The 23,694-nt window shown below is 46.1% G+C and overlaps 2 protein-coding genes across 5 annotated transcripts in view; one reads left to right on the top strand and one right to left on the bottom strand.

The window, feature by feature from the left end:
* Nucleotides 1-4,613, bottom strand: part of CEP89 (centrosomal protein 89) — a 67,811-nt gene extending 63,198 nt beyond the window's left edge. For all 4 annotated transcript variants that reach the window (XM_060185674.1, XM_060185673.1, XM_060185671.1 and 1 more), the window contains exon 1: nucleotides 4,468-4,613. In XM_060185674.1, coding sequence (XP_060041657.1) covers nucleotides 4,468-4,506 — 39 coding nt within the window. In that variant the 5' untranslated portion in view covers nucleotides 4,507-4,613. The remainder of the gene's footprint in view (nucleotides 1-4,467) is intronic.
* A 246-nt stretch (nucleotides 4,614-4,859) lies between these two features.
* On the top strand, nucleotides 4,860-9,097 carry FAAP24 (FA core complex associated protein 24). The gene is made up of 4 exons (XM_007539465.3): nucleotides 4,860-5,277; nucleotides 5,379-5,518; nucleotides 5,661-5,813; nucleotides 8,004-9,097. The coding sequence occupies exons 1-4, from the start codon at nucleotides 5,172-5,174 to the stop codon at nucleotides 8,250-8,252; spliced, it is 648 nt and encodes a 215-aa protein (XP_007539527.2). The 5' UTR covers nucleotides 4,860-5,171; the 3' UTR covers nucleotides 8,253-9,097.
* The last annotated feature ends 14,597 nt before the right edge of the window (nucleotides 9,098-23,694 follow it).

The following is a 23,694-nucleotide window of genomic DNA, read 5'->3' on the forward strand; positions in this document are numbered from 1 at the left end:
GGGTTTGGATAGGAAGCTCTGGGAGTGGGCATTGTGTGGAAATGTACCCCTCTTAACCTAGTCTTGTCAATATTTCCATTTTATAAATAAAAAATTTAAAGCAAACAAACAAAATAATAGTAATAACAAAGTGCTTCTGTTTGTAGAACCAGAGAGGCTCCTGGGATGGGGTAGACAGAACTGTGGAGTTGAGGGAAGAGTAAGGATGGCTGACACTTGAGATTATTATTATTATCTTAAGATTTATTTATTAACATGAGAAAGACTGGGAGTGAGGTGTGGAGCAGAGAACCACACCATCCCCCCCTTTTTGTTTTTATTTAATTAATTTTTTTAAACTTTTCTTTAATATTTATTTTATTTATTTATTCCCTTTTGTTGCCCTTGTTGTTTTATTGTAGTTGTTGTTATTGATGTTGTCATTGTTGGATAGGACAGAGAGAAATGGAGAGAGAAGGAAGACAGAGAGGAGGAGAGAAAGATAGACACCTGCAGACCTGCTTCACTGCCTGTGAAGCGACTCCCCTGCAGGTGGGGAGCCGGGAACTCGAACCGGGATCCTTACGCCTGTCTGCGCCTTATGCTCTGCTACGGTCCAACTCCCCATTTGTTTTTAATGCAGTAGCAGGGATTGAACTCAGGGCCTTCTGTATGTGCCACCTGGATTCTACCTATGCTACCTCTACTGAGCTACCTCCCCTGTCCACTGAAGACTAAGGTGGCTTAGTAAGGAACATCCACTGAAATTACTTTAGTGTTCAGACATGTCTTCTCCAACCAGGATTTTTTTCCTAACTCTCCAAAGGCCAGTCCAGGTCTCCAGAGTGAGTTTTACTGTTGCTTCCTGAGGGGAAGCAATTTCTACAGTAGTTCCAGCCCTACTATTTTGTGCTAGGTGATTTACGGGCCCGTCTGGTCTCCCAAGACTATAGCCATAAGCTGTCAATCAAATATGAGCTCTGGCACACGGCAGGAACTCAACAATGCAATAAAACTCAATTAACAAGCTGAGCCAACAAAACTCTGCTTCCACAGTATAGGACTGAGCAAGGGAAGCCAAATCAGACATGCTTCCTGATCTAGATTTAAGACAGAATTGGGGAGAAGTGGGACAGAGCTCACCTGATAAGAGACAAATCTACCATGCATGAAGACCCAGGTTTGAGCCCCAACACCACAGAACACCAAGCAAAGGGAAAGGTATGTGTATGTGTGTGTGTCTGTGTGCGCGCGCGCGTGCGTGAGAGAGAGAGAGATGTTCTCACTTGGTATCTAGGGAAAAACAAAAACAAAAATAGAGAGGACTCTCAAGCAAGAGGTCCGAGTTCAATCCCTGGCAGCACATGTACCAGAGTGATGTCTGGTTCTTTCTCTCTCTCCTCCTAGCTTTCTTACAATAAATAAAATCTTAAAAAGAGAAAGAAAGGGCGGGGGAAGGTGGTGGTGCAACTGGGTGAGTGCACATGTTACAGTGCGCAAGGACCCGAGTTCAAGCCCCTGGTTCCCAATTGCAGTGGGAAAGTTTCACAAGTGGTGAAGCAGTGCTGCGGGTGTCTGTCTCTCTCCCTCTCTGTCTCCCCCTTCCCTCTCAATTTCTGGCTGGCTCTAGCAAATAAATAAAGATAATAAAAACTTTTAAAAAAGAAAAGAAAAGGAAGGAAGGAAGGAAGGAAGCATAAAAGAAAGAAAGATGAGAAAGAAAAAGGGTGGAACCATGCAGGCAGGAACCCTGGCAGTAAAACAAATAAATAAACTAGAGTTCAGAGGCATCCTTATCTTTCTCTGTGTTTCAGATGACACATTTATGGAGACCTGGCTGTGGGTCGAGGGGAGTGGGTTGTCAGGCAAGTATGGAAGAGGGAGATGGGAGAAGAAAGTTGAGGGTGTGTATGGGGAGTCATCCTAATGACAGAGTCAGAAACCAGGGTTGGGAAAGAGGGCAGTGAGGACACTGTTATGCTGAACAGATGTGGCTGGGCGTTGGGTACTGCTTCACCAGACTTTTTTTTGCCTCCAGGGTTATCGCTGGGGCTTGGTGCCTGCATGACGAACCCACCACTCCTGGAGGCCATTTTTTCCCCTTTTGTTGCCCTTGTTGTTGTTACTATTATTGTTGTTGTTGGACAGGACAGAGGGAAATTGAGAAGGGAGGTGAAGACAGAGAGGGGGAGAGAAAGATAGACACCTGCAAACATGCCTTACTGCCTGTGAAGCGACTCCCCAGGGAGCTGGGGGGCTTGAACCAGGATCCTTCCTCTGGCCCTTGTGCTTCATGCCATATGCGCTTAACCCACTGCGCTACTGCCCGATTCCCAACACATTTATTTATTAATGAAACAGAGTGGGGGGGGAGAGAGAGAGAGTGAGGAGAGAGAGAGAGAAAGAACACCAGAGCACTGTTCTGGAACAAACAAGGCCAGGAATTGAACTCAGGACCTCCTATTTTCAAGCCCAGCACTTACCCACTGCACGTCCAATGCTTGCTCCATCTAGCTGTGCCACCCCCCCAGACACTATATAGATGTTTTAAAAAGTAATAATAAATCCTGACACCTGGAAGGTGGTACAGTGGCTGGAGTGTTGTAATTAAAAGCTTGAGGCCCTGAGTTCCACCCCAGGCATCTCATATGCCAAAGTGATGCTCTGACTCTCTCTCTTCCCTCTTTCATTAATGCATAAATACAAATCTACAAAGACTTTGAGCACCTGCAGCTGTAATCCAGACAGATGATGAAGCCCTGTGGTGGGTGTGGTGTGGTGTGGGTGGGGGCAGAAATACATGCTAGACATATATTTTAAAATATTTATCTATTACATTTTGTTGCCCTTGTTGTATTATTGTTGTAGTTATTATTCTTGTTATCGATGTCGTCGTTGTTGGATAGGACAGAGAGAAAAATTGAGAGGAGGGGAAGACAGAGAGGGGGAGAGAAAGACAGACACCTGCAGACCTGCTTCACCACTTGTGAAGCAACCCTCCTGCAGGTGGGGAGCCAGGGGCTTGAACTGGGATCCTTATGCCGGTCCTTGCGCTTTGCACCAACTGCAGGTAACCCACTGCGCTACCACTTGACTCCCACCTGCCAGATATTTTCAGGGGTTCAGATCTATGGATGGAGGACTCAAGTAATCAAGGCCTCCTTGCGGTGTTCCAGCAGTGACTTCACTCAGTTCACTACTCAGCAGCGAAAAGTGAACTTCTTCTCCTTCTCCTTCTTCTCCTTCTTCTCCTTCTTCTTCTTCTTCTAGTGTTTGCCAGTGAACTCACCCCAGTCAGCATGAATGGTGCAGGCAAGACAGGGTGAGTCCTGCCTAATTGAGGCTGACCCTGGGGCAGTGGATTTTTTTTCAGTTCACAAAAAAACCTGGGATTCTCTATGACCCAAGAGGTGGCAGTGGATAACTTGTTGGACTCTCAAATATGAGGTCCTGAGTTCAATACCACCACCACCCCCCACCCCCAGCACTACATGTGCCACAGTGGTGTTCTGGTTCTCTGCTTCTCTCTCCTGCATAAATAAATATTTGGGGTCAGGTGATGGCTCCCCTCCCTGGTAGAGCATACACACAACAATGTACAAGCACCCGAGTTCAAGCCCCCAGTTCCCACCTGCGGGGGAGTAGCTTCACCAGTAGTGAAGAAGTGCTGCAGGTCTCTGTCTCTCTCTAGTTTCCCCTTCCCTCGCAACTTCTCTCGATCTCCAATCAAAACAAACAATACTAACTTTTACTTGTTTTTAACCAGAGCACTGCATAGCTCTAGTTTATGGTGAGGGGGCGGAGGGGGGGCTGAACCTGGAGCCTCAGGCATGAGACTCTTAGCATGACCATTATGCTATCTACCCCTGCCCAGTAAATGTTTAAACAATTGTTTTAGGAGCCAGGCGGTGGTGCACCTGGTTAAGCGCACACATTACAGTGCGCAAGGACACAGGTTCAAGACCCTGGTCTCCACCTGCAGGGGAAAAGCTTCATGAGTGGTGAAGCAAGGCTGTAGGTGTCTCTCTGTCTCTCCCCCTCTCTGTCTTCCCCTCCTCTTTTCATTTATGTCTTATCTAACAACGACTACAACAATAAAATAATAACGGCAACAAGTGGGAATAAATAAATATTAAAAATAACAAATAAATAAAGAACAGTAAAAAAAATATTTTAAAGAGAAAAAAGGGGCGGGGGTAGATAGCATAATGGTTATGCACACAGCTCTCATGCCTGAGGCTTCAAAGTCCCAGGTTCAATTCCCTGCACCACCATAAGCCAGGGCTGAGCAGTGCTTTGGTAAAAACAAAACAAAACCAACAAAAAAAAAAAAAGAGAGACACAGAAAGAAAAATCTGGGGTTCTCAAAAGCTAAGCCATTTCCTCCGGGGCTATTGCTCTGCCTCTGTCTCAGGCCCAATCCCCCTGCTCCCGAGCTCCGAGCTCCGAGCTCGCGGGCCAGCGCGCAGCCGGCGGCGATGCACTTACAAACTGGTCCCTGCGGCGTCTCGGGAAGCTCAGCAGCATCTTAGCCCGGGGTGCAGGGGCTTCTACCCCTGGGCGGATGGTCTGCCAGGCGACTACTGAGCAGGGACCCGCCACCCCCTAAAGCCCCACCCCTCTCGGGGGCCGGGTCCCAGACGCTTTACTCTCCCCCCAACCCCCAGCACTTAGCAACAGCCACGTCCACCATTGGCTAGGATTTCCGTCTGACCAATCAGAGCTGACTTTACTTTACACTCGTAGCGTTGGCAACCAGCGGTTCCATTCAAATTCTCTCCCGGGAGGAAACCCGGAGACCTATCTGTTACCTGATTGGTGAAGTCATCTGTCTATCTCCGGGGCCCTGGCTTATCAGGCGCACTGGGAGCTGGAAGGCGGGCAAGATGAAGGACTGGCAGAGATCGCTGGAGGGACCCCAGAAGAAGCGTGCAGCCGTTCAGGGCCACCCCGATCCCTGGTTGGCACTGAACTAGGAGTCTGGCTGGTTTGCACCCACCCCGCCCCGGACTGGATCTAGCTGGGCTGTCAGGGGCCAGGCAGGTGACGGAAAGAGGGGACGTGGCAATCAGGACAGAAAGGAATTCAGTCTTCTCAAGGACACCGCGAAAGCCCCTCACTTGGAGTGGAATGTGAGGCGGTGCACAGGAGAGGGCACTTCAGTGTCATCTTGCCTTTTACCCATTGAACCCATGGAAAGGGCAGCCCCGGGTGGCATAGGCCCCGTGCACGTACCTTTTGGGCACATTGTAGCCAATGAGAAGTGGCGCGGCTCCGAGCTGGCACAGGGCATGCAAGGTCGGTGGCTTGCTCCCTGCTTTCACCTTTTTAATTTTATTTTTTTAACCTACTTAAACTTTTACTCTAAAACTCACTCGTTACCTTGTCTGTGTTTTAAGGGAAAATTAAGCTCGTTTTTGAGGATGACCTGACACCTGTAGATTTTTACCTGTCGAGCAGATCCTGCATTCTGTTTGTTACTGAAGCTGAACTGGTCGCAGGAAATAGCTATCGAAAGAGGCTTGTTCGGGTTAGAAATGTAAGTACCGAATCGAAGAAACTATTGGCCGTTTCCAGGCACTATTGAAGCGTTGGCTTTCTTAACCTGGAAAGGTAATCAGTATTTTGTTACAAGACAATTTACTGTTTTCTTGACTTTTTTTCTCTCTCTCTCTTTGAAGTCCAGCAATCTTCAAGGCATTGTAATAGTTGAAAAAACTCAAATGAGTGAACAGTACTTCTCGGCCATGCAGAAGTTTACTGTTCTGGACCTGGGAATGGTGTTACTTCCAGTAGCCAGCCAGATGGAAGCATCCTGCCTCATTATCCAACTAGTAAGTACTGATTCCTGCACTTCCAGGAGCCTGGTCTTAGGGACAGACTGTCAGCTGACTTTTGTTATACTTTCCATCCATCTATACAATCTAATTAATAATCCCTGTGTGCTTCCTAAGAGGTGGCACAGTAGTATAATTCTGGACCTGAAAGCATAAGGTCCAGAGTTGTTGTTTTCGCCAGGCTATGTTGTTTTCGACGGGCTGGCTTCACGGGCTGGCTTCACCGGCGGGTAACAGACGACCAGGTACTCATGGCTGGGTTGTACGCAGTATCTCTTTATTCATGCAGGACGCAGCGCAATCTATACCAAGCTAAACTAAACTAAACTAAACTAAAGTACCCTAAAACTCACAATGCTGTCTTTATATATACTTGCCAAGTAGGGTGGAAACAGGATGTGACATAGAGAGAGGGTGGAGAGAAAAGTGACTGGTGAAATCAGAGTGTGACAAGGAGAGGATCAGGGTGTGGCAAGGAGAGGGGGTGGAGCAGGTGAGAATTCTACCACTAAACCACCAATGCCCTGGAGGGAAGGTGGTGCTTGTTAACAGAGGTTATGTAAATAGAATAGTGTTAAGCAGGGAGGATTTAAACCAAATGAAACAGAAGGGGTTTTTAAAAGCAGAATTAGAAGATACCAACACAGAGTTTAATTCCTAGCATCTCGTGTGCCTGAGTGATATTCTGGTTCTCTCTTTCTTGAAACATACAGGGCTGAGACCCTAATTAGAATTGGAGCCAGCCCTATGTGAGTCACAGATCACCACATTCCTTGCTTCACTATTCCTAACTTCTTTTTTATTTTTAGTATGTATTTTGTGATTTTTGTTTATATCTTTATGGGGAAATTGAGAGGGCAGGAGGTGATAGGAGAAGAGAGAGATACCTGCAACATTGCTTCCCCACTGATGAAGTACAACCCCTTCCACATACACACACAGATGGGGACTTAAACCTGGGGCCTTGAGTGTTATAACGTATGCCCTATGAGGTGCTCCACTCCCCGCAACCCCTAACTTCTCTTGATATTAATGCTGTTAGCTCTGTTAATATAACTTCTGACTGGACCGTAGGAACATGTTTGAGTTCTTCATTGTTTTTTGGGTTCATCCTAAGCATACTGGAAATGCAAATGTTTCTAAGTCATTTTTTTTTTTTTGCCTCCAGGGTTTTTGCTGGGGCTTGGTGCCTGCACTACAAATCCACTGCTCTTTAAGTCTGTTTTTTTCCTTTTGTTGCCCTTGTTGTTGTTATTATTGCTGTTGTTGTTGGATAAGACAGATAAATCAGGAGGGGAGGGCAGTGAGGGGGAGAGAAAGATAGACACCTGCAGACCTGCTTCACTGCTTGTGAAATGACCTCCATGCCGGTGGGGAGTTAGGGGCTCGAACTGGGGAGGGGAGTCACTTCACAGGCGTTGTCTTTCTGCGTTTCTCTTCCCCTCTCTGTCTTCCCCTCCTCTCTCCATTTCTCTCTGTCCTATCAACAACGACATCAATAACAACAATAATAACCACAACAATAAAAACAAGGGCAACAAAAGAGAATAAATAAATAAATATTAAGAAAAAAAGAAAAAAAATTGTTGGGGCCAGGTAGTAGAGTACCTGGTTAAGCACACACATTACAGTGCACAAGGATGCAGGTTCAAGCCAGTGTTCCCCATCTGCAGGGGAAAGCTTCACAAGTGGTGAACTAGGGCATATCTGTCCCCTTCTCTATTTCTCCTCTTCCCCCTCTCAATTTCTCTCTGTCTCTATCCATTAAATATAACTTTTTATATTTATTTATTCCCTTTTGTTGCCTTTGTTGTTTTATTGTTGTTGTTATTGATGTCGTCATTGGATAGGCCAGAGAGAAATGGAGAGAGGAAGGGAAGACAGAGAGGGGGAGAGAAAGAGAGACACCTGCAGACCTGCTTCACCGCCTGTGAAGCGACTCTCCTGCAGGTGGGGAGCCGGGGGCTTGAGCCAGGACCCTTATGCAGGTTATTACACTCTGTGCTATGTGCGCTTAACCCACCGCGCTACCTCATGAATCCCTAAATATATTTTTAAAAAGCTAAAAAAAAATTGTAAGATTTATTATAATTGAAAACACTTAAGATGAAATTTCTATGAATGTTTAAAACTGCCAGTCCTCTAGAGGGCGCTCGTATACTTAAACTTTTTTTTTTTTTGCCTCAGGTTCAAGAACAAGTCAAAGAACCCAGTAGTAACCCTTTCCTTAGGAATAAGCGGGCTCAGATATCCGAGCCATCCCTCCTCAGAACTGTGCAACAGATCTCAGGAGTTGGAAAAGTCAAAGCTCCTCTGCTGCTTCAGAAGTTCCCAAGTATCCAGCAGCTGAGCAATGCTTCTGTCCGAGACCTGGAGCCGGTAGTTGGACAGGCAGCAGCACAACAGATCCACACCTTCTTCACACAGCCCAGGTGACAGCTCTTCTCCTGGCCTGGACTTCATTTCCCGCTGGAGACCACCAGCTCCAGGACCTTCTTTTCCACTTCATATTTAAAAACCAAGAAGAACAATTTCTCTGACCTGGGAGATAGTATAATGGTTATGCAAAAGACTCATGTCTCAGGTTCTAGTCCCAGCACCACCATACACCAGAGCTGAGCAATGGTCTGGTTTAAAAAAAGAGAAAAGAAAAGAAAAGATTCCCTCTTACAGCAACTAATGAAAGAAGAGGTGATGTCTGAATGGAGCTGGTTGTCCTGCCTGGGATATTGAAGTGTGTGTGTGTGTGTGTGTGTGTGTGTGAGTGTGTGTGTGATCACTGGGGTCTCATGGCTCTGTGATGACTTTCTCAGACAGAGATAGATACAAAGAGGCAGAGAGAGAGAGTGTGTGTGTGTGGTGAGAGGCCACAACACCAAAGTCTCCTTCAGTGTGGTGGAGGCCAGGCTCAGACTTGGTCTCATACACTGCAAAGCAGTGCACTATCCAAGTGAGCTACAAGATTTTGTTAGCTTGGAGAGGGCTGGTAGAGATGTTCCCAAGCGAGTCTATTTAATTAATGACTCTACGGACACAGCAAAAAGCCAGCTTGGGCGGATTGTGTTGTGTGACCTTGACCTACTTGTATCTTGGAAAAGAGCTTCTCAGATTGCCCCGTGGTGGTTGTGATTGTCTAAGGGAAACAAACCGACAATGAAGCACTGTGTTCCCTAAGCCCCTTGTTCCTGGTTACAAAGCCACTGTTCTTCAGGGCTGGTTTCAATATACCTGTGCTTGGAGGACTGCTGCCAGTGTAAATAAACAGCCCCACTGCCTTTTTATTTATTTCCTTCCTTCCTTCCTTCCTTCCTTCCTCACTCCCTCCCTTCCTGGTTGCTACAGTTTGTTTCTAATCACTAGTTATGGCTTCTGAACACAGAGAACCTGGAGTCTGGAATTCCTTTTTAAGAATTTAGCAGCCTAGTATAAAAGGATATAGTATAGAAGGAAAATAATTTGTTTATGCCACCACTGTGGGGTGATACATGGCAGGGTCAAAGAGAGTTGGCTGGATGGTTCTGCACCTGGTTGAGTGCAAGGACCTGAGTTCAAGCCCCTGGTCCCCACCTGCAGGAGGAAAACTTTGCAAGTGGTGAAGCAGTGCTGCAGGTATCTCCCTCCCTCTCGATTCTGTATCCATCTTCTCTGTCCAGTAAATAAGTAAAGATATCAACAAGGGCAACAAAAGGGAATAAATAAATAAAATAAATATTAAAAATAATAATAATAAGTAAAGATAATTAAGTTTTTTTTAAATAAGATAAATGTAAGACCAGCAAAGCAGTTCACCTAGATAATGTGCCTGTTTTTTGATGTACAAGTTCAAACCCCGTCCTCACCACACTGGAGGAAACTTCAGTGCTATGTGTTTATCTATCTGGAAGGGGAAAAAAAAACAAAGCAGTAAGGCCCTCCTTATAACAACAAAGTAAATGAGTACAATTAAAGATGTGTTCATGGGGCTGGGTGGTGGCGCACCTGGTTGAGTGCACATGCTACAATGCGCAAGGACCCAGGATCGAGTCCTGGTCCCCATCTGCAGGGGAGAAAGCTTCACTAGTGGTGAAGCAGGGCTGCAGGTGTCTCTCTGTCTCTCTTCCTCTCTACTCCCCCTTCCCTCTTGATTTCTGGCTGTCTCTATCCAATAAAAGATGTGTTCAAATAGAAGATGAACTGAAAGCTCTGTAGGTGCTATTTTTGAAGTGTTAGTGATCAAAGTGTTGAAATCAAACACAATAGAAACATTAATAGCACCATTTGAAGAAGGGAACTGGAGAAAAAAAACATTGTCTGGCAAATGTGTTTATTTAAATATTTATACAAAAGATAACTCTAAAAATAGTGAATATACTTTCCCTTTTGATACTGCACAATAGGAAATAAGTTATTATTAATTCTCAAAACTTAAGATTTCAGTGATACATAGCCTGTCCTTTGTCAATGGTGAATCTTACTAGAATCACAGTATCATCCAACTTAGAAGCAAAATAGTCAGAATTTCACTCTGAAAAGTCAAATGGAGCTTGGCACTGAACTTTGTCAGGAAATAGCTTTTGTACTATGTATTTTATACTAGGAAGCAGCTTTTAGGAACAGTTTCTAAGTCTGTCGTCATCCTCCAAAGTGCCTTAATTTAGGGTCGTTTTAATTCTGAGTTAGGGAATGTTCTGTTGCTCAAATGTAGGAATTATAACAAATGGGGTAATTACAGAGAAACACCATGAAGCTTTCATAACAACTAAGACATTTTAGGTATTAAAAAAGTGGCTATTTTTTTTCAGACTAGGGAATATAACAGAGTGGTAGCACATAGGACTTCACATGTGAGAGGTCCTCGGTTCATTCCTTGGCAACTCCAATATCCACAGCTATGTGGTTTCCTGGGGAGGAAAAAGTCATATTCTTTTTACAATACTTTATGGAATAAATAACTTGCAGCACTGTGGTGGCTTTCCTTGAATGAATTTGTTTCCCCCAATTTCTTTTTTTTTTTTTTTTTCCTCTTCCAGGGTTATTGCTGGGCTCGCTGCCTGCACCATGAATCCACCGCTCCTGGAGGCCATTTTTCCCCCCTTTTTGTTGCCCTTGTTGTAGCTTCGTTGTGGTTATTATCATTGCCCTTGTTGACACAATTCGTTGTTGGATAGGACAGAGAGAAATGGAGAGAGGAGGGGAAGACAGAGAACGGGAGAGAAAGATAGACACCTGCAGACCTGCTTCACCGCCTGTGAAGCGACTCCTGCAGGTGGGGAGCCGGGGGCTCGAACCGGGATCCTTACGCTGGTCCCTGCGCTTTTGCGCCACATGCGCTTAACCCATTGTGCCACTGCCCGACCCCCTGTTTCCCCCAATTTCTAGAGGTTTCCTGGAACTTTCATTCATACAGACTTAGCATATTAATGATTTTGCCCAGGAAGTTGAGATTTGAGTATGTTAGAATGTTGAGAAATATCCCAACCCTGGCTGTACAGATGCAACAGTCTAATCAAGACCTAAATATCCAGGATCGGAACATTTCTGTTTCCTTGCCTTAGTACAGAGAACTGTCAGAGGTCAGGAGGCTGAAAGGAGAAGGGAGCTTCTTCTTGATCTGAGGTCTGGTGACGCCCACTGACGGAAGACACAAGGTGCTGGCGGATTTTGTCTGTTCTTGTTGGTGCCCCAACTCAGAAAGGAAAGCTTCTTTGAGATCTTGGTTTTGTCGGTTTTGTCACCATCTTCAATAGCTAAGCAGACCATTGAGTAGGTTTTCTGCATCCCCACAGAGTAGGTAGCACACTTGTTATGCTGCACATAGGAAAGGAAGGAAATGAGTGTGAGGAATCTTCAAGTAGTGCAAGTGATCGTGAAATTTGAGACTTGCAGGGGTTGGGCTGAGCACAGTGGGTTAAGTGCACATGGCGCAAAGCTCAAGGACCAGAGTAAGGATCCTGGTTCAAAAAAAAAAAGGGGGGGGGGGGAGTCGGGCAGTAGTGCAGTGGGTTAAGTGCATGTGGCGCAAAGCACAAGGACCTGCCTAAGGATCCCGGTTCGAGCCCCTGGCTCCCCACTTGCAGGGGAGTCACTTCACAGCCAGTGAAGCAGGTCTGCAGGTGTCTGTCTTTCTCTCCCTCTCTGTCTTTCCCTCCTCTCCCCATTTCTCTCTGTCCTGTCCAACAATGATGACATCAGTAACAACCACAATAATAACTACAACAATAAAACAACAAGGGCAACAAAAGGGAATAAATAAATATTAATTAAAAAAAAGAAGAAATTCATGGCCCTGGAAGTGGCACAATGGGTACGTTGGACTTTCAGACAAGGGATCCTGGCCTCAGTCCCTGGCATCACATGTGCCAAAGTGATAATCTTTTTTTAAAAAATATTTACTTAATCATTTTCCCTTTTTGTTGCCCTTATTGAGTGATAATCTTGATACAGTGGTTCTCCACCATCTCTCATTAATAGATAAACTAGTAAATAAAGGCAGAAAAAACTATAGTTTTAAAATATTTTTTATTTATTTATTATTGGATAGAAAGAGAAATTGAGAGGGGAGAGGGAGATAGAGAAGGAAACAGAAAGACACCTGCAGCCCTGCTTCACCACTTGTAAAACTTTCCCCCTACAGGTGGGGGAACAGGGGCTTGAACCTTGGTCCTTGTGCACTGGAATATGTGCATGCAGGTGCACCACTGCCTGGTCCCCGAGAATTTTTTTTTATCAGAGCGCTGCTCAGTTCTTGCTTATGATAATGCAGGGGATTGAACCTGGGACTTTGGAGCCTCAGGCATGAGAGTCTGTTTGCATAACATAGATTATGCTATCTACCCTCCACCCGAGAAAAGTTTTTTTATAAAAGAAATTGTACCATTGTGCCAACAACTGTCCTATAAACCATTATTTCCCCTAATAAAATTATTTCTTTTTTTAAATGAAGGAAGAGGGGGCCAGGCGATAACACTCCTGGTTAAGCACACATATTACATACACCGTGCAAGGAAATGGGTTCAAGCCCCTGGTCCCCAACTGCAGGGGGAAAGCTTCACAAGTAGTGAAGTAGAGTGCAGGTGTCTCTCTCCCTCTGTTTCCCCCTCCCCTCCAATTTCTCTCTGTCTCTAACCAATAATAAAGTAAATTTTTAAAAAATCAAAAAAAAAAAAAAAACAACAACGAAGGAAGAACAAATTCTTTCATCTTAGGACGTTCAGGAGCAGCCCGTCACCCAAAGTCACACCTTTTCCATAATGGAACCAAAAATTTTATTGACCTGCATAAGCAGCATTCTTTGAGTTTTTTTTTTTTTTTAAGATTTTATTTATTTATGAGAAAGATAGGAGGAGAGAGAAAGAACCAGACATCACTATGGCACATGTGCTGCCCGGAATCAAACTAATGCTTGAGAGTACAAAGTTTTATCACTGTGCCACCTCCCGGACCATGCTTTCTTTGACTTTTATATCTAACTGCCAATAAAGACACAATGAATTTTGCTCCATATCTATAAGAGTCTGCCCTCCAACCCCCAACCCCCTGTCCCGCTTACTGCAGCAGAATAGTAAGGATCCAGGAATTGAACTTGCACTGGGGAGTTTCCTCTCAGGGTGAATCCCAAGTCTCAGCTCTGATTTATAATGGTGTTGGAGACTTAATCTGGGATCTTAGAACCTTAGGTTTGAAATTCATTTGCATAACCATAATGCTCTCGCTCCAGCCCTTAATTTTATTTATTTCAGTTCTGGGTTATTTGTGTTGCTAGGAATTAAACTTGGAACCTCAGAGCCTCAGGTGTGAAACACTTTTTTTTTTTTTTTTTTTTTTTTTTGCAAAACCATGATGCTTGCTCCCTATCTCATGACATTCTATTTATTTTAGTATCTCTTGGTCTTCTTGTTCGTTTAAGATTTTATTTATCCGGTTCGAGCCCCTGGCTCCCCACCTACAGGGGAGTTGTTTCACAGGCCGTGAAGCAGGTCTGCAGGTGTCTGTCTTTCTCTCCCCCTCTCTGTCTTTCCCTCCTCTCTCCATTTCTCTCTGTCCTATTCAACAAGGATGACATCAATAACAACAACAATAATAACTGCAATAATAAAACAAGGGCCACAAAAGGAATAAATAAATAAATATTTTTAAAAGATTTTCTTTTTTTCTTTGAAAGGTAGGAGGAGAGAGAGAAAAAAAAAAACCTGACATCACTCTGGTACATGTGCTACCAGGGATTGAACTTGGGACCTCATCCTTGAGAGCCCAATGCTGTATCCATGGCACCATCTCCCAGACCACACTTTTCTTGTTTTTAATGTAGTGCTGGTGATTGAATCCAGGATCTTACTCATATGAGGAACAGGCTTTACCACTGAGCCACTTCTCTGACCTCTTTTAGAAATTCTACTTTAAGTAATTTTAATGAAGATAGTGTTTTGTTTTTGTTTGTTTGCTTGACCACTGGGACATCATTCTTGCAGGTGGACTTTTTCTTATTGAAAGACAGAGGGACAAAAGGACAGAGAAATCAGCATTGCAGCTCCCTTCAGTGTAGTGGGGACCAGGACCTACCCTGGGTCATGTGCCGGAAACTGAGAGGGAAGGGGAAGATAGAGAGAGAGAGAGACAGACAGACACCTGCAGCCCTGCTTCACCACTTGCGAAGCTTTCTCCCTGCAGGTGGGGACTGGGGGTTTGAACCCGGGTCCTTGCGCACTGTAACCTGCGCGCTGAGCCAAGTGCGCCACCACCCGGCCCCTTATTATTATTATTATTTTAAATATGATTTATTTATGTATTGGATAGAGACAGAGAGAAACCGAGAGGGAAGAGGGAGTTAGCAGGGGTGGAAAGGTGACTGGAGGAGGGAAGAGACCTGTAGCACTGCTTCACCACTGCTGGAGCTTCTCCCCTGCAGGTGGGAACCGGGGGCTTCTGGCGGGTCCTTGCACATGGTAACATGCATACTCTGCTGGGTCTGCCCCTTCCCAGCCCCTGTACAAATGTTTTCTTCAGTGTAGAGGGGAGCCAGGCTCATTATCCCCGCCCCATTGCTAAATAAAATAAAATCTTAATGAGGGCCGGGCGGTAGCACCATACGTTAAGCGCACATGGCGCGAAGCGCAAGGACCAGAGTAAGGATCCCAGTTCGAGCCCCTGGCTCTCCACCTGCATGGAGGTCGCTACACAAGTGGTAAAGCAGGTCTGTGTCTGTCTTTCTCTCCCCCTCTCTGTCTTCCCTTCCTCTCCCCATTTCTCTCTGTCCTATATAACAACAGCAACAATGACAATAACAACAACAATAAACAACAAGGGCAACAACAGGGAAAAAATGGCCTCCAGGAGCAGTGGATTCATAGTGCAGACACCAAGCCCCAGTGATAACTGGAGGCAAAATAATAAGAATAGATGGTTGAAAATTAGTGACTTTGAATAAAGACCAGTCACAGGGCTGGGGGACTGCATAATGTGTGCAAAAGGCTTTGGTGCCTCAGGCTCTGAAGTTCCAGGTTCAGTGTTCAGCTCAGCCTTAAACCGGAGATGAGCAGCTTCTGTAAAAAGAGGAAAAGAAGGAGGAACGATTGCTAGAGGAGGAGAAAAGAAACTCCCTGAGGGTCATGGTCCAGTCCCAGCCCCAGCCCCCACAAAGGAACCTGTAAGAAGGGGGATCAGCGGCTGGCTTCTGAGCAGCTGCACACTGAGGAATGCAAGCCCAGCCTCCACCTTCTTCACCGTCGCCGCCACCCCCTTGGACACTGTAAAGGCTCAGCCCTGACAGAGTTCAGGTGTTTGCAATTGGTAGGTGAGTGGGGCTGTTGTGACTGAACTCTGACTTCAGCTTTCCCGGGAGAGGAACCAAGGCTTGGTCTGCGTTAGGGCAGCAGGCTTTGAAATGGCTGACCCCAAGAAGACATTGCTGCCTGGCCACAGATACCAGGAATGGGGCAAGTTGGCCACCATCTCTGCCCCTGAAGACCTCGTGAGCTGCGTGACTGAACTGAGTAGTTGAGACTCGGTGCTTTCCTGACTTGCCTGCGGCCTTGAGAGCACGTGCACCAGCAGGTCAGTGGGGCTCTGGGTGGGTGTCTGGCTCTGGAGAGCACCTTGGGGTGCTTTTTGCTTTGTGAGGGTGTGGAGAGCCCTGGTGGGGCCAGTGGGTGAGGATTGCAGCTGGGGGCTTGGGTGGGCCCTGGGCTCCAGAGGTCTGGGGCAGGGCTTCTGTGTGGCTCTGGGGTGGGACTGCTATGGGGAGTTTCCTGTTCCCTGCTGAGTGTCCTTTGTTTATTATTATGGTATGCTTTTAAAATTTTTATTTATAAAATGGAAACATTGAGAAGACCATAGGATAAAAGTGGTACAACGCCACACTCTTCCCACTACCAGAACGCTGTATCCCATCGCCTCCCCTAATAGCTTTCCTATTCTTTAACCCTCCGGGAGTATGGAGCCAAAGTCATTGTGGGATGCAGAAGATGGAAGGTCTGGCTTCTGTAATTGCTTCCACACTGAACATGGGTGTTGACAGGTGGATCCATACTCCCAGCCTGCCTCTCTCTCTTTCCTTAGTGGGGCAGAGGTCTGGGGAAGTGGAGCTCCAGGACATATTGGTGGGATCGTCTGCCCAGGGAAGCCCGGCTGGCATCCTGCTAGCATCTGGAACCTGATGGCTGAAAAGAGTTATTTTGATATCTTTTATTGCTGCTGATTGAATGGTGGGTAACCAAATTGTAAGATTTCAGGAGCATAGTTTCACAGACAGGGTGTGTATAAGTCTAGCACCCTCGACCAAAGTCCTGTGCCTTCCCACCCCCTTTAAGACCACACAAGGTCATATGGAAGGTCCATGTCTAGCCTTGTGAGAGTTCTCCAGACTGCTCTCCACAGAGGCTGGACCAATTTACACCCCCATGCCTCTTTTTTGTTTTGTTTTGGATTGTCTGTTTGTTGTTTTTTCAGCGACTGCCTCTCAGTTATCATCCTTCTCTCTTTAAATCTCTCATTAATAAGTTGATAAACAAAGTACAGAAAATAGGCATATTTAAAAGAATTGCATGGGCTGGGAGGCAGGTTAAAAATTAAGTTTCAGGGACCCGGTGGTGGTGCACCTGGTTGAGAGCACATGTGACAATGCACAAGGACCCAGGTTTGAGTCCCAAGTCCCCACCTGCAGGGGGAAAGTTTTGCAAGTGGTGAAGCAGGGCTACAGATGCCCCTCTGTCTCTCACTCTCTATCACCCCCTTCCCTCTAGATTTCTGGCTGTCTCTATGCAATAAGTAAAATAAAAAGATAAAAAAAACTCAGTTTCTGTCTGTGGCACCATGTTGAGCTTGAGCTGATCGGTGTGGTGTTGTTTCTCTCTGTTTTCCTCACTGGATGTGTGTGAGGAAAAAACGATATTCAGGGAAACATGGAAGCCCTTTGTTGGTCTCATCTCCAAGTGCATTCTACTCCGTGTCCACAAGGCGGCGACATTTCCCTACAGTGCCGCGGTAGGGTACTCCTGGCTCCCACTGGACAGCCCCTTGGATGTTCTTGTGGGCAGGGTGTTTGCAGTCTGTTCACGAGATCTGTTCTTGGCAACTTCCTTGCCAGGAGCTGGAGAGAGGCAAGAGACAGAGAAGAAATCACTCTTTTCTACAGGGCAAAACAGTCGATAGAGCAGAAGCAGAGTTTTGCCCAATGCAAAGGCTGGAGGAGGAATGAGTCTCCTCTTTGGCCAGACATGTGGAGAGTTTGCACTTGCTGTGCTGCACAGGAAGCTCCTCTTTGCTTAGGGAGAAAAGAGATTTGTGTATTTGACTAAGTAAGTCAAGAGCGGGGTCACCGCTGTTAGGCCTGGGAAGAGCAGGGAATGGAATTGGGGCTTTCTGGTGTAAGCAGGACTGTCCTGGTTTGAGCCATGTGGCAGGCTGCTTCTTTCTGGACCTAAATCAACAGTCTGCGGGCTCCTGTCGAAAGAAGCCCATGGGGGCCACGTAGACACCTGAGCGGTCAAGTAAAAAGCTTTCATAGTTGAGGTTTCAAAACTTCAAGCTGACTTCACAACTCTCTAGAATAAGCCTGAGCTGAACAGTGCTTTACTCTCACTCTCTGAGTCATTTACTTATTTTATTCACTCAATTTTTTTTAATACCAGAGCCCTGCTCAGCCCTGCATCATGGTGAGTCAGGACCCAGAAACTCCAGGATGAGAGTCTCTTTGCATCAGCGTTATGATTTTACCCCTGCCTGTATCAGTCTCTCTGTATCTGTAGCTTTCATTACTAAACATAAGAATAAAATACAATATGAAAAAAGATTGAAAAAAGGAGAGCTCAGTGAAAAAGATGAAAGTAACTGCCTAGTAATGATCATCTGTTTCTCTCTCTCTCTCTTTTTTTTACATCCAGGGTTATTTCTGGGGCTCAGTGCCTGCACAATGAACCCACTGCTCCTGGAGGCTATTATTTCCCCTTTTGTTGCCCTTCTTGTTATAGCCTTGTTGTGGTTATTATTGTTGTTGTTGATGTCATTCGTTGTTGGATAGGACAGAGAGATATGGAGAGGGAAGGGAAGACCGAGAGGGGGAGAGAAAGAGACACTGGCAAACCTGCATCACCGCCTGTGAAGCGATTCCCCTGCAGGTGGAGAGCCAGGGGTTTGAACCGGGATCCTTATGCCAGTCTTTGCTCTTTGCACCACGTGTGCTTAACCCTCTGCACTACCACTCAGTCCCCCATCTTTCTCTCTTTAAACCAATCTCATTACTCAAAATAGGAGCAAAGTAAAGTAAAAGTATTTTAAAAGAAATTCCTTGCCTATGAGAATGCTTCATAGTTAGCATAATTCTGTCTCTTTCTGTCTCTCTGTTTCTTTCTCTCACTTTCTGTCTCTCCATAGCTAAATATAATAATACAAGTAATTACAAATATTCAAAATAAAAATGCCTTTTTGATTATGAGCTATTGGAAATAGTTCTTCTGCCAAGGAATTGAATGCCTGTGGCTTTAAGAACCCAGTTCCAGTCCCTGCCCCGCCCCACCCCCCCTTTAGCTTGAGCCGACAGTGTTCTGGTGTTTCTCTATGTTTTCTTCCCCCTGTATCTATGTCAGGAAAATAAAATGAAGAGAATTTTCAGAGAAATATGGGAGCCCTTTGGTTGGCTCTAGTCTCCCATAAGGTGCATTCTGCTCTGTGTCCGCAAGGCGGCGACATAACCCAGCAGGGCTCCAGCTGGGAAGGCCTTGGCTACCACTGCACTGCCCCTTGGTCTGGACTAGTTGTTGCTTTAGGCAGGGTGCTTGCAGCCTGCCAACAGGATTTGTTCTTGGGAGCTTCCTTCCCAGGAGCTAGAGAGAGGCAGGAGACAGGGTTCACTGGGCAGAGCCCTGGGCTTTCAAGGCTGAGGCACTAGGTTCCCTCCCCTGTTTGGGTGTCCACAGAGACAGAAGGGTCCTGGATCTCTGCCTTTGTTCCCCCTGTGTCTGTGCCATGGGTCAGCCCCATATGTCTCCTGCACTGCTCCAGCCCCCTTCCAGAAAAAAAAGCGATTTGAGAGCTTGTGCTGGACTCCTGGGATATGTGGAACCCTCTGTGTTCCCAGATGTCAGTGCACACAGACCAGGGTTGGAACCCCATTCCTAAGCTGCAAAGGGAGGGGAGGTGAGGCTGGTCTGTGGGGGTCTCTCTTACTTTCCATGTCTCTATCTCATCCCTTCCTCTCAATTTCTCACTGCACTTTGAACTCAGAGAGAAAGAAGAATTGGGAGGGTCTTGGGGAGAGGTGGTGAAGCTGTGGGTACACCAGGGTTTCTAGTGCTGGTACAGAGCCTCCGCAATCAGCCTAAGGCCATCCAAACTAGAAAAGGGTGGCAGAGGAAGACACCATAACAGTGAAGCAAAGACACTCTCAGGCCTGAGGCTCTGAAGTTCCAGGTACAATGCCCTCCCCCACCAAATCAGTGCTCTAGTTTTAAAAAAGAGAGAAAGAAGGAAGAAAACAGTGTAAAGAAGTAAAAATGAGAACAAATGGAAGAAAGGAAGAGAGAAAGAAAGAAAGAGATAATAAGGGGAAAGTAAATTTGCAGGAACCCTCACAGGTCCTGCTGGGGATTGAACTGGTAGAATGAAGGACAAGGCTGGTGCTTGGCATTGATCCAGCAAGCAGAAAGTGCATCAAGTTTCCAAGTTGTGCAGTGCCTGGCATCAGGGTGGAGGTCACCCCAGCAGGAATCCTTCAAGGGGATTCATTCCCTTGCAGTTGTTGACCCAGGAAGCTCTGATCTGTCTACCTCACTGAGGTCTCTCAAAGGTCTCTGGTGTCCCAGGAGGTGGGTAAGTGCAAAGAGCCTTGGATGGTGGTCTGAGTTCCTCTGATCTTTATCTGAGTACAAAATGCTCTGAATCTCTCTCTCTCTCTCTTCCTCTCTCTCTCTTCCTCTCTCTTTCTCTCTTTGTTGGTGTGTGGTAGGTAATAAATAATATATTGAAAATGTTACATCTGAATTTGATGCCAGTTTGAAAGAAAATCAGACAGAGAGAAATCTGTAGCTCAGCACAAGGAAAATGGGAAATCCACACAGTAGGAGCAGAGTTTGGGGCAGTACGAGGGCACTTGTGTCAAGGTGTCCTCTTGGGCCAGGCATCTGGAGAGTTTGCTTTTGCCATGCTGCACAGGAAGTCCCTCTTTACTACAGGGGGAAACAGGTTTGTGTATTTAACCAAGTAAGTCAGTAAAGGTGTCACAGCAGTAAGACCTGGGAAGGGCAGGGGATGGACCAGAGCTCTCCTGTGAAAACATGACAGCATTAGCTGGAGTTGACAGTGTCCTTATGTTTCTCTGTCTGCTTTTCTCCCTGGATATGTGTCAGGAAAAGGAAATGAAGACAGGGAGTCGGGCTGTAGCGCAGCGGGTTAAGCGCAGGTGGCGCAAAGCACAAGGACCGGCATAAGGATCCCGGTTCTAACCCCGGCTCCCCACCTGCAGGGGAGTCACTTCACAGGCGGTGAAGCAGGTCTGCAGGTGTCTATCTTTCTCTCCTCCTCTCTGTCTTCCCCTCCTCTCTCCATTTCTCTCTGTCCTATCCAACAACGACAACAACAATAATAACTACAACAATAAAACAACAAGGGCAAAAAAAGGGAATAAATAAATAAAATAAATATTTTAAAAAATATATATATATAAAAAGAAAATGAAGACAATATTGGGAGAAATACTGGAACCCTTTGGTTGGGTGTGTTCTTCTGTAAGGTGCATTCTGCTCCGTGTCCACAAGGCGGAGACATATCACAGCAGGGCCCCAGCTGGGCAGGCCTTGCTCCCAATGCACTGCCCCTTTGTCTGGACTAGTTGTTGCTTTGGGCAGGGTGCTTGCAGCCTGCTGACAGGATTTGTTCTTGGGATCTTTCTTTCCAGTAGCTAGAGAGTCAGGAGACAGGGTTCACTGGGCAGAGCACCAGGCTTTCCAGGCTGAGGCGCCAGGTTCTCTGGCCTTGTGTGATGTCCACTGAGTCAGAAGGGTCGTGGAGCTCTGCCTTTGCTCCCCCTGTGTCTAATTGGTTTTTGATAGGTAATACATAACATCTTTAAAATGTTGCATTCTCAATTGATGCCATTTGAAAGAAATATCAGAGTGTGAGAAAGAGAGAGGGGGGAGTGGTGGGGGAAGATAGAAATACAGATGGCAGGGAGTCGGCTGGTGGCGCAGCAGGTTAAGTGCATGTGGCGCAAAGCACAAGGACTGGCTTAAGGATCCTGGTTCGAGCCCCCAACTCCCCACCTGCCGGGGAGTTGCTTCACAAGCGGTGAAGCAGGTCTGCAGGTGTCTCTCTTTCTCTCCCCCTCTCTGTCTTCCCCTCCTCTCTCCATTTCTCTTTGTCCTATCCAACAACAACTACATCAATAACCACAACAATGTTAAACAACAAGGGCAACAAAATGGAAAGTAAATATAAAAAAACAAGGACACTAAAGGGAATAAATAAATAATTAAAAAAAATAAATACAGATGGCAGGAGATGGGCTGTGGCACCATGCGTTAAGCACAGGTGGTTCAAAGCACAGGTTTCAGTGTAAGGATCCCAGTTCGAGCACCCGGCTCCCCTCCCTGCATGGGAGTCACTTCACAATTGGTGAAACAGGTCTGCAGGTTTCTATCTTTCTCTCCCCCTCTCTGTCTTCTCCTCCTCTCTCCATTTCTCTCTGTCCTGTCCAACAACAATGACATCAATAACAAAAACAATAATAACTGCAATAATAAAACAAGGGCAATAAAAAAGAATAAATAAATATTTTTTAAAAAGAAAGAAATCCAGTTGGTTTGGGGGATGCTCAGTGCTAGGAGAATGGACAGTCCACCCAGCTGGAGCAGAGTTTTGCCCACTGCTGGGGGATGTGAGTCAAGGTCTCCTCTTGTCCAGGGATCTGGAGAGTTTGCATTTCCCAGGCTGCACAGGAATTTACTCTTTTCTACAGGGGAAGCAGGTTCGTGTATTTAGCTGATCCAGGCAAGAGGGGATCAGAACAGTTATGCTTGGGAAGGGCAGGGAATCAAACTGAGCTCTCAGGTGTGAGAATCCCTGTTGTGCACTGAGCCCTCTGGCAGGCTGCCCCACTCTTGGCCTGAATCACCAATGCGTGGGCTTGAGTTCATAGAACACTTTAGGGGCTGTGCAGACAGCATCATGGTGACGCCAAAGGCTCTGTGCTTGACGTAGCTGGGCATCAGCTTCAATCCCAGCTCTCCAGCATAAATCTGACCTGGCAGTGCTATACCCCAATCTGGAATTCTAATCTCTCTCTTTCTTTCTTTCTTTCTTTCTACCAAAAAAAAAAAAAAAAAAAGATCAACCCTGCATCATGCAGTTGTGGGAACCTCAGAGCTTCAGGAATGAGAGACTCTCTGCATCCCCACTGTGATACCTGCCCCTGCCCATGTCAGTGTCTCTGTATAGTCCTCATGGGTCTCTACCTCTCATCCTAAGATGACAATAAAATAAAATAGGAGAAATAAGAAAGAAGGAATAACATAAAAGAGCTTGGGCAGAAGTCACTTCTTTTTTTTTTGATTGTTTGTTTATTTGTTTGTTCGACTGCCTCTCAGTTATCTTTCTGTCTTTAAACCTCTCATTACTAAGCTGATGAACAAAGTACAGTAAAATAGGAATATTTGAAAGAATTGCATGAGAGACAGCTTAAAAACTCAGGTTCAGTACGGGGTATCATCATGAGCTTGAGCTGATCGGTGTGGTGTTGTTTCTCTGTGTTTTTCTCACTGGATGTGTGTGAGGAAAAGACAACATTCAGAGAAGCACAGAAGCCGTTTTTTTGGTCTCGTCTCCCTTGAGGTGCATTCTACTCCATGTCCACAAGGTGGCGACATTTCTCAGCGGTGCCCCTGCTGGGCACGCCAGGCTCCCACTGAACTGCCCCTTGGGTGTTCATGTGAACAGGGTGTTTGCAGTCTGTTCACGAGATCTGTTCTTGGCAACTTCCTTACCAGGAGATAGACAGGGGGAGGACACAGAGAAGAAGTCACTATTTTCTACAGGCTTAACAGTCAGGAGCAGCGTTTTGCCCACTGCAAGGGATGGAGGGGGGGAATGAGTTTCTTCTTTGGCCAGGCATGTGGAGAGTTTGCACTTGCTGTGCTGCACAGGAAGTCCCTCTTTCCTACAGGGGAAAAACAGATTTGTGTATTTACCCAAGTAAGTCAAGAGAGGGGGGTCAGCACAGTTAGGCCTGGATAGGGCAGCAAATAGAACCGGGGCTTTCTGGTGTAAGCAGGACTGTCCTGGTTTGAGCCCTGTGGCAGGCTGCTCCTTTCTGGGCCTGAATCAACAGTCTCTGGGCTCCTGTTGAAAGAAGCCCTTGGGGGGTCACATCGATACCTTAGTGGTCAGGTAACATGCTTTCACAGTTGAGGTTTTG

This window comes from Erinaceus europaeus, chromosome 2 (genome assembly GCF_950295315.1).
Source record: "Erinaceus europaeus chromosome 2, mEriEur2.1, whole genome shotgun sequence".
Taxonomy (NCBI): domain Eukaryota; kingdom Metazoa; phylum Chordata; class Mammalia; order Eulipotyphla; family Erinaceidae; genus Erinaceus; species Erinaceus europaeus.

What these genes read in the sequence shown, in the direction of transcription:
- FAAP24 (XM_007539465.3), top strand. Translation starts at nt 5,172, where the DNA reads ATGGAAAGGGCAGCCCCGGGTGGCATAGGCCCCGTGCACGTACCTTTT. An exon ending in GCTGGCACAGGGCATGCAAG is followed by an intron (nt 5,278 to 5,378) that starts GTCGGTGGCTTG and finishes CTGTGTTTTAAG; the next exon opens with GGAAAATTAAGCTCGTTTTT. An exon ending in GGCTTGTTCGGGTTAGAAAT is followed by an intron (nt 5,519 to 5,660) that starts GTAAGTACCGAA and finishes CTCTCTTTGAAG; the next exon opens with TCCAGCAATCTTCAAGGCAT.